At 38.3% G+C, this 10,772-nt stretch overlaps 1 protein-coding gene across 1 annotated transcript in view; it reads left to right on the top strand.

Moving 5' to 3' along the window:
- Positions 1-664: 664 nt before the first annotated feature.
- SLC25A21 (solute carrier family 25 member 21) overlaps positions 665-10,772 on the top strand; it is a 274,715-nt gene continuing 264,607 nt past the window's right edge. The window contains exons 1-2 of the mRNA XM_007938588.2: positions 665-680; positions 784-832. Coding sequence (XP_007936779.1) covers positions 665-680; positions 784-832 — 65 coding nt within the window. The remainder of the gene's footprint in view (positions 681-783; positions 833-10,772) is intronic.

Raw genomic sequence — 10,772 nt, 5'->3', positions numbered from 1 at the left:
CCAGACTTCTTTTCCCCTACTTTGGTCGTATGGTCAGAAGAGACCATTCCCTGGAGAAGGATATCATGCTTGGTAAAGTAGAAGTTCAGTGTAAAAGGCAAAGACCCTCAATGAGATGGATTGACCCAGAGGCTGCAATGATGGGCTCAGGTATAACAAAGATTGTGAGGTTAGCACAGGACTAGGCAGTATTTCGTTCTGTTGTACATAGAGTCACTATGAGTTGCAGCTGACTTCATGGCATCTAACAACAATGGCATTTAGCTATTAATGTATTGATATGTATTGGACTTCCATAATTACCTTGTCGTATTAGAGACATCTTTCCTTTATTTCACGGATACTGAAACTGAGGCTCATGATTTACCATAATAATAAATTAGGGTAGTACTCAAAGGCCCTTCCTTCCTTTTCCTCCTTTCTTTTCTTTCTGCCTTTCCTTCCACATTTACTTAATTATTGAGCTGAACTAAGGTACGATAATTCCTGCCTCGTAGATCGGGATTTAGGACATCTGATTGCATTTTCTTGCCCTATAACCCCACTCCTCAGCTTGTGCAGGAGCACTTACAAGAAAGTACAAATTCATATATCTTGTTCCCACTGAAATAAAATTATATTGTGCTTTTGTTTTGTTTCCACTAGCCTCCTAGTATTAGCTATCATGTCCAAAGTCCTAAGTTCTTTAATTGAATTTTCATACACGAGAAATCAATAGGGTCAAGGAAATGAGAACCAATATTTACATAAGTGTTTATTGGGCTTTTCTTTATCATCTTTCAGGTCTTGTAGAAATTTGCCTGATGCACCCTCTCGATTTGGTGAAAACCAGGTAAGGTTCTGCATGAACAAGTTTTATTGACTTTGGCTGATACCCAAATTAAGATCTGTCAGAACACTAAATGCTCAAACTTGTCCTAGACCAGTAGCTTCTCCCTATAATGACATTTATATTTACTTCTTAAAGAAAATACTATTTGACAGATAAAATGTGAATGGTGAAAAGCATTTCTGTATAGAGGTCATCTGAAGGTATTTAATATTTTACTGGCTTCACATGACAACCATAAGTTATGATTTGTGACTATGCTGGTAAATGAGCTAAATTTATCAAAATGATGTAAGGACTAAACTTTATCCAGTGAATTATGACAGCATACTTTCACTTGACATTGTATATAACAGATTGCTATTTAATAGACAGCATATTGGTGAGAGACTCCAAAATTTCAAGTAAGCTTCTTAAATGGTGCTTAAAGAATTTATTCCTACAACTGTTTGGCAATGTATATTACTTTATTTCCAGGAACATGCATTTGCTCATAAAGAGAGATACAAATCAAGACAGAAGACCTTGCGGGTTTTAATATGATCTTAAGCATTTTTAAAAAGTTAAACCTGTAGCTAAATTTACTGAACTCTCTTTTTTTTCAATTAGAAGCTCTTAGAGTGTAGTGAAAGTTTCTGTTCACTTGTGTTGTGTAAAACCCGAGCACCATGCCTAAATTGGAGATTAATAGCAAGTGGTGCCATGCAACAGTGATGTCAAACAAAGCCTGACTGCCAAAATTAGGGAATACTTCATGAGCCAGCCTGGTCATTGGGCAGGCCAAGTTGCTTAACTTACCTAAAGAGGCAGCAGAATCTTAGCACGGTTGCTGAAAACAGGGAAGGTGACTATGACCTTCACATAATATTACATTTCCAGTAGAAAAGGAGCCCTGGTGGTACAATGGTTAAGTGCTCAACTGCAAACCAAAAGTTGATGGTTCAGACCTACCTGGAGGCTTTGTGGGAGGAAGATGTGGTGATCTGTTAAATATTAACAGTCAAGAAAATCCTATGGGGCACTCAACAACAGAAATAGAGAAGATGAGTAATTTTGCCCCAACTCAAAAACCCAAACAGATAAATAAGAAACACACAAAATGTGTTCAAATGCATGATGTTTGCATCCCTGGAACCATTCTTTTACGGGATTCAGAGACAGTGGAACTAACTGGCATTCCTTTTGTAGAGTCTGTGTTAACCTTCCTTGAAAAGCCAGAATATTGTTGCAGCTCTCCCTGAGAAATGAATTTTCTTTTTCATTTCAGAGTGATTTCCTAAATTAATAAATTATCCAAATGAGAATATAGAGAAATAAGAATAATTTAAACAAAACATTATATTAAAATTATGGCCACTCCCTCATTCCCTCAATTCTTCATTTATTCAATTAGCAATTATTTATTTCGTATTTGATGTATGTTGGCTCTAGTCTAGCTCTGCTCACATTCTGTGAGCTAATAGAATTTTCATCACAGTGTACTGCAAAGAGTACCATTTTGTTGTACTGGAATTGAATTGAGCATTTCTTGGAATGGACATCCATGTTACTGGGGTTTTATATTGTCTGTGTTATATAGATGTTTTCATAAAAACAACATTCATTGTTTAGAATTAGTCACATGCCCTTGACTAACTTAAAGGAGAGGTGGGGGAATACAATATTTCCAGGTACCCTGAAGGAGAGGGTGTTTGTATATCAGATGGTTTTTGACCTGCATAACAATAAAAAGAATATTGAATGAAGACCTCCAATTCTAAACTGAAAGCTCAAAATAGGTGTGACTTACTTTGCAGTAGAATTAGAATATTCAGTATTGGTAGGATTTATCACCTGAGCACTAATATAGAGTTACTAGGGAGCTCTGGTGGGTAATACCTAAGGGATTTGACTGCTAACCAGAAGGCTGGTGGTTCAAACCAACAAGCCACTCTTCAGAAGGAAGATTGGGCGATCTACTTCTATAGAGATACCGCCTCGGAAACCCAAGGAGGGGTTGCTATTAGTTGAATCAACTCAACAGCAGTGAGTTTGGTTTGGTTTGGCTTTTATAGAGTAGACAGAAGCAAACTAAAAAGCTAGAATCTTGTCACTATTACAGTAGACAGGAGATGACTACATTTCTAAATAGAAGTAGAGTCAAACTCATGTAACAGAAATGGTTACTTTCAGAGTGAAAAAATAATGAAAAAAATGTGAAGGAAGAGTTTGGAAAAAAAGTCTTTAGAATCTGTTGTCTTTCCTTCAGCAAAGAAAACGATTAGACTCAAGTAGAACCCAAGGAGAAAAGACTGGACTCCAGGAAGTAAACATACTTGTTATGCAATGCTCCGAGCATGTGAAATATTATGGAAAATGAGCCATAGCCACACTCAGGTTAATTCTGTGTACCACACTTCAAATCATAATATCCAAGGAGGGAAAAATGGCCCAGGGGGTGGGGACTGTAAAACAAGTGGGGTTTGACCTGGTACATCCCAGGCACCACTTTGGCAATGCCTGCAACAACTCAGAATTCAATGCCCTGGGAACACCAGGTTATTAAGGAAAGTGGCCTGCTAGGATCACTAATGCAAAATGATTGCATGTATTATACCTTACAGTTTATAGTTTCTACTATTTCATTTTTATCAAATTAATAAATATACTTCATATAAAATTCAAATAATACTCCAAGCCTTGTGTCAATCAAAATAGGCTAAGTTATGCTGCTGTAACAACAAGAAGCCCCAAATCTCAGTGGGTAACAGTACCAAGAATTTTTTTCCTCACTCTCATTCCAAGTCCAAATGCATGGGAGATCCTTCTCATTGAAGTTATTCAGATTGACAGTTCACCACATGCTATCACTGTTTCTATAGCTGGAAGAATAGAGCTGAAGGGCCTGGCACTAGAAATTAAAGCTCTGACCAAAAATATAACTTCTTCCCCAACCTGTTATCAAGAAGTAATCATTTGACTGTTCCTGGACAACAAGAAAGAGAGAAAACCCTGTTCTCCAAGATGACCTGAAGGAGAAAAGAACTGGGCATCATAATGCCATAGTCATGTCTTTAAAGCATAAACACCTCTCCCCTGCTCAGTCCTAACTCCCCCAATTCCCTTTTCCTGAAGGGTCTTTGGCTCTTTTAACTGTCTCTTTTAAAACATACTTCCGTATTTTCAAATGCTATGCTTCTATGCCATTTCTTGATGTGCCAATCTGTGACATCTATAATTATAACAGGCCCCACTGTCCCGTCCCACATCTTACTCATTATTGATAGCTATAATCAATCATTTACATTATTTTAACTATGCAAATATTGTTTACTGCTGAACCAAGTGGTATTCAATGTTTATATTCCTGGAGTTTATTATTGCCTCAGACTTTCATTTCTTTAGTTCCCTATAGGGGTATAGTCAGTTGCAGTTTCTTCCCAAATGTTTTAGTCGATCCCTTTTCAATACTATTTGCCCCAAGGTAAAACTCACAGAATATGAGGGGATGTGACTTGCTGAATGTGAGTTTTGTGGCAATGACCTGACATTTTTGCTAGGTGACACACACTGTCTCTCCCACCAAGTCAATAATTTGAGGACTTTTCTTGGGATATCGTTTCTCCTGTGAAGAATCCCTCAATCAAAGCTGTGTGTGGTGGGAAGGTCCCACTAAATTCCCCTCATTACTATTTTTTTTAGTATTGTAACACTTTCCTGGCCTTCAGTGTGCCTAGCAACAACCTCCAGTCTAGAGCTGTCCTGGTCAATCTCTTCAGAGAACCAAAAAATAAAAAAAAAAAAACTCACTGCCATGGAGTAGGATCCGACTCATAACGACCCCTCTTTGGGTTTGTGAGGCAGTATCACTACAGAAGTAGATTGCCTGACATTCCTTGTGGGGTGGGGAGATGGGAGACAAATATGTATATGGACTGTCAACCAATACCCCTGTTTTCAGTCACATATCCCTACCGTCCAGGGTATGTGATGCCTCTAGGGCCCGAGGCTTTCCTGGGTTCTTAAAGATATCCCCCTCAGCCCAGCTTCCTGTGCCTTGCTAAGTCACTTACCAATCCTCTATCCATTTCCATCTTACAAAAATGTGTTTATATTATACATTCACTGTTATTTTCTGTCTTATCCATTATGCCCTTATGGGCTTATACTTATTTATAATTATTATTTTTTTTACTGTCCATATTAGTAAGGGTCCAATTTGGTAAATGAAAACCACTCTAAGTATTTAAACAAATGGAAAATCAATGTAAATATTGATTATATAGATGACAGAATCATTGTGGCACCAAAAGAACATGAGCGAAAACCCAGAGAACAGCAATAACAGCACTAATCCCAGCCTGGAGAGACATAGAGGAGGTGATGTCACTATAACTCAAGAACCAAGGGTCCCTGATGGGACTACTAGAACCTAGTAGCCTCAGATGAGCCCAACCATTAGCAGATTCATGCCTGAGGCAGAGAGGGAGGGGAGAAATACTCTAGTCTCTCCCTTAACCCACCCTGCAATTTCTCACCGGTGACTCCTATGAGCTAAACCCATGCACCTGACATGGAAGCCTGGGAAATGCAGCCTTACAGAGGTTAATTTCCCTGAAATATAGAGCAGAACAAGGGAAGAGTGAGAATTGGATCTGAAGACCATCAGAACCAGGACTGACATGCTATCATCTTAGTGAGATTGAGAGAAAGAGGAAATAAACACACACTTTCAATCTGGCATATTTAATAAGGACTCTTTTGCATTTTCAAAGATGATTAGAAATTATAACTGATAAATCTTTTATGGAGTGATTTCAGGCCCTGTGGCACTTGGCTAAGTGGGTGGGTCCCCTTGGCAGCGCTCAAAACTCTTTACTTAGGAAATAGCTTATTCTGTTCCATGTTGCTCCAGGGATAGATATGATGTGAACATAGGCAAGCCACATGACAACTGGCTTGTTCTGAAAGTCCCTACTTGATTTTAATGAGGAGATGTAACTAAGATGCTATACATAGGCAATTATGCAGAATCAAGTTCCACCTTGAGATTCTCCCCCACAGACCTACATATACACATATATAAGCAGGATTTTGTACACAGTTGTAGGTGGACTGCAGGTTAAGAACTCATAGCTACAAGTGACAGAAGACTCTATTTATTTGTATAATTAGGAAGACAAAAAGAGGGTGGTTCCTGTCTTCCTATTCTCATTTTCTCCAGGGGTTCACATGAAGTAATCAGTAAATCAGTAATCTCTTTCCCCTTCCATTTGTATGCTCTCCCCTCCCCTTCCCTCTTCCCTCCTCCCCCTTCCCTCTTCTCCTTTCTCTCTCCCTCCTTCCCTCCCTCCCTCCCTCCAGCTTTTCTTTCCCAATCCCTAGACTTCATTTTGGGATAGGCTCTCTCTCGGCACCAGGATGATCCCAGCAGCTTCAAGCTTACATGGTCCTTGGTGTTTGTATGTCTTAGAGAGAGAAGTTAGCCTAGTGGATAAGAGCTCTGCCTGTGGAGTGAGGTTTCCTGAATTCAAATCCTAACTCCCTTCCTTACTCATGTGTGACCTCAAGTGAGTTACTTAACTTCCCTATAACTCAGAGCCCTCTTTCATTTTTTATTTTTATTTTTGCAATGTTTCCTCCCCTCCCACCCCTGGTAACCAACAAAGAAAGTTTCCTTCCATATATAAACCCTTCTTTGACTTTTTACAATAATAAACTAATACAATATTTGTCCTTCTGTGAATGACTTATTTCACTTGGGATAATGTCCTCCAAGTTCATCCATGTTATATGGTGTTTTGAAGATTCTACATTATTCTTTAGTATTGCATAGTATTCCATTGTGTGTATGCACCACAGTTTGCTTATCCATTATGCCGTTGATGGGCATCTAGGTTGTTTCCAACTTTTTGCTATTGTAAATAGTGCTGCAATGAACAACGGTGTGCATGTATCTGTTTTTGTCCTGGCTTTTACTTCTTTAGGATACATACCTATTAATAGGATTGCACAATCAAATGGTATTTTTAATTCCAACTTTTAAGGAATCACCATACTGCTCTCCACAGTGGTTGTACCATTTTACAGTTCCACCAGCAATGTATGAGTCTCAATCTCTCCACATCCTCGCCAGCATTTGTTGTTTTATGTCTTGCTGAACTTTGCTGTTAGTGCCGGGGCAAGATGGTTGTTTTGATTTGCATCTCTCTAATGGCTAGTGATCATGAACATTTCTTCATGTGTTTGTTGCCACCTGAATATCCTCTTTGGTAAAATGTCTATTCATGTCTTTTGTCCATTTTTTAATTGGATTATTAGTCTTTTTGTTGTTGAGGTATTGGAATTTTCTATAAATTATAGAGATAAGTCCCTTGTCAGATATCTTGTTGAGAAATATTTTTTCCCAATCTGCAAGTTCTGTTTTTATCTTTAGGAGAAGTCTTTGGAAGTACATAAAAATTTCATTTTTAGAAGGTCCCATTCATCTAGTTTATCTTCTATTCTTTGTGTATTTGGGGTTTTGCTTTATAATCTATTTATGCCATAAATTAGGGCCCCTACATTTGCCCCTAGTTTTTCCTTGAGGAATTTTATAGTTTTAGGTTTTACTTTTAAGTCTTTGATCCATCTGGACTCAGTTTTTGTGTATGGTATAAGGTACAGATCTTGTTTCATCTTTCTGTAAATGGATATCCAGTTTTACCAGCACCATTTGTTAAAGAGACCATTTCTCCCCCATGTAATGGATTTCAATCCTTTGTCAAAAATCAGCTGACCATAGGTTGATGGCTCTATTTCTGAGTTCTCAATTCTGTTCCACTGGTCTATGTGTCAGAGCCCTCTTTTAAATGGGGACATTTAGCTGTCATATTCTCAAGAGGACAAAGACTCTCTAGCCAAAAAAAAAAAAAAAAATCCACCAAGATGATTCTAATTCCCCATGCTTGGGACTTACCTCCACCCCTATGTGAAACACTATGTCAGAGGATGCCATATTCTGGTTGGTCAGTCAGGATCAGAAATACCACCCTCCCTTGCACTCTAGAGATATGGCTATGTTTTTGACAACTCTGCAGGTAAAGGGGTGCCTGAAAGGAAAAGAGCAGTGGCATCACCAGGAGAGAAAGCTATGCTGAGCTACAACTACCATAAATGGCCTGTGGAGACCACAGTGAACACTTACCTGAAGATCAGAGAACCACATGTTTCAGATAAACTAAGGTGCTGATTAATTCACAGAGATCCACTTTGCATGAAACATGCAATACTAATATATATGCATTTTTAGCCTGATTTTTTAAATAATGAGGCCACATTACATTTTGGGGGAATTTCGTCTTCAGGATCTGTTTAAGTTATTAGTTTATAGTTATGTAGAAAAAATTACAACTATCATATTTTTTTAAAACCATTGCATCACTGCCAGCTTGTACTTTTGTGGATACAGATCACCAAATCACTTTTGCACCTTCCAGACCCTAATTTGACTAAGAACTCAACATTGCACTGATCACACACATTATTGGCTTATACCAGTTAACTACATCATAATAATGGTTGATGTGCCATTTTATGATCACCATGGATCAATGGATACTCAAATTACCTCTGATTACTAACACTAAACAAGAAGTTATGCTCAACCTAAAGTGTCCACAAACTATCAACACAAAAGTTCAAAAGTATATGAGTTTGGAAGTATCCAGCTTGCCTTGGTGTTATGACTGACAGGGCTGTGCTACAGCTGATGTTTTATGGTGCCATAGGTAAGTAGAAGTAGAGCCTGAAGTGGAGATTTGCTGTACAGGACAGGAGAAACCTGGGAGAGTGTGGAGCTCAAAAAGGAAGGAAAACAGCCGAGCAAGGATGTGGGCTCGGGTAAGGACTACCTTTGGCTTGATCCTAGGGGGTGGAGTGGAGCCACGGAACATAAACCACATTGCACAGAGGCCCACCTCCAAGGCAAAAGTCTGGGCTTTTGTAACCCCATTATGCTTGTCACTGATGTGGGCTGCCCCATTGGGAGGTCATAACTTCCTGAGGATAGGAGATATAGGGGATCTGAGTGGGTGCTGTGTTGTCCATATTTAGGTCATAGACTATATACATAGAGTTTTATAGTCTTTTAAATTGAGTTTTATATTGTCTTTTAAATATTTAATATATGCAAAGCATGGTATTTAATACTGAGTCAGCAAAGGAAAGGGGAATACAAAGACAAATGGAGTTTAGAGTGTAGTCAAGGAAACATGAGGGAATACACAAAGTGTGAGAGAGGGAAAATGTTTAATATGGAGTCAAGCAGTTTCAAGTTTCCAAGCCGGAAGACTTGTGTTATATGAGCACTGTGTTTAAATCCTTCCTCAGAAGTATATTTGAAAGTAGAATCTTTGTGTGTTGAAGGGCAGGAGAGCATTGGTTTAGTTTATGCATTCCTGTTGACATTATTCCACATGTCATTTTAAGGCTATGTGCCGACATTATTAGGTGTCTCCTGTTGCTAGCTCAGTGTCTGGCCTCCAGAGGTGCCAGAAAAAGCTGTTGAATAAGTGAATGAATGAGTATTTGGTAACAACCAGAAATAATAGCCCTGAGAGTTCTGTGGCCAAACAGAATGCGTAGAAAGTGAATAATGGGCAACTGTGTTATCTTCATTGAAAAAATTAAGATTTTTGTGAAAGATGTAGGAATCAAGAATCTGTTATAATAATTAGGGAAAAACTACTTGACATATGGTGGCGAAAAAACATTTCAAGCCTGTGGTGGAGTTTAGAGACTGTTTTGAGGAAGAGTGAGGTGTGAGGGTTCTAAGTAGTTGTGTCAAGAAGATGAGAGAGAGGTAGACCAAATGACAAAAGGGGTTGAGGATGTTGAGGGAGCATATGCAATAAGCTTTGAGACAAAGCGAAATACTAGACATCATCTAGAACAGTGTTGGCCAATAGAAATAAAATGTATGACACATATAATTTTAAGTTATTCAGCAACCACATTGGAAAAAAAGTAACAGCTAAAATAATTTTAATAATTTATGCTATCCAACTCAGTATACAGTATAACCCAAATACTGTCGTAACATGTCAATACGAAAAATTATTAATGAGCAATTCTACACTTTATTTTTCATACTAAATCTTTGAAATCTAATGAATATTTTACACATCAGTACATCTCAATACCAACTAGTCACATTTCAAATGCTCAGTAGTCACATGTAGCTACTGGTTAGTTTATTAGGTAGCACAAGCCTAGAAAACATCGGAAAAAGAAGATATTTAAGGAGGAGAGATGATCTGCTGATTCCTTAGTAAGAAGAATAATCCTGCTTGGAATGGGTTGACAGCTACAAATAAATAGGGTCTTAGGTGGGAAGGAGGACCATGAGTGGTGCAGATAAATGACTTGTGCTTGACCGTAACATTAGGGTTGACATTGGGAACTCACCTAGGAGCATCGTGGTAGAAACTTTCTGGTGATCTTCTATAAAGATTTTAGCCAAAAAATACTATGGAGAGGTTGAACTTTGTAACACATGAAGTTGTCATAAATCAGAATCTACTCAATGATAAGGTTTTTTTTTTTTTTTGGTTTAGGTGGGAGGGAATTTTACTAACTATGCATCTGGAGTTTTGTATGGAGAAATTGGCATTGAAAAACTCCAAGTATTTTTGGAAGGCACACTCGGAAAGGGTTTTAGCTTATATCTCTTCCACGTTTTTATTCCCGAGGAAGAAAATGCTTCATTGTGCTTCAGGAAGAGAGACTTCTGTTTCACCCCAAGTCATTTTTCATAATTTTTTTTTGTTTCATTTTCAAGTGGGGCATAAATCAGGTGCAAATTAAATAAATCACCAATCCTGTAAGGACCGATCTTTTGAAAGAACTGCAGGGCTTGTTTTCTAGTGGGTGCTGAGAAAGGTGGGAAGGAGAGGGACATTTTCACATGTCATATATCTGCATT

The sequence above is a fragment of the Orycteropus afer genome, unplaced genomic scaffold (genome assembly GCF_000298275.1).
Source record: "Orycteropus afer afer isolate SDZICR_OR568_19922 unplaced genomic scaffold, OryAfe1.0 scaffold00051, whole genome shotgun sequence".
In the NCBI taxonomy this organism is placed as follows: domain Eukaryota; kingdom Metazoa; phylum Chordata; class Mammalia; order Tubulidentata; family Orycteropodidae; genus Orycteropus; species Orycteropus afer.
The sequence above is the reverse complement of the archived record's forward strand: the minus strand, read 5'-3'. Positions and strand labels throughout refer to the sequence as shown.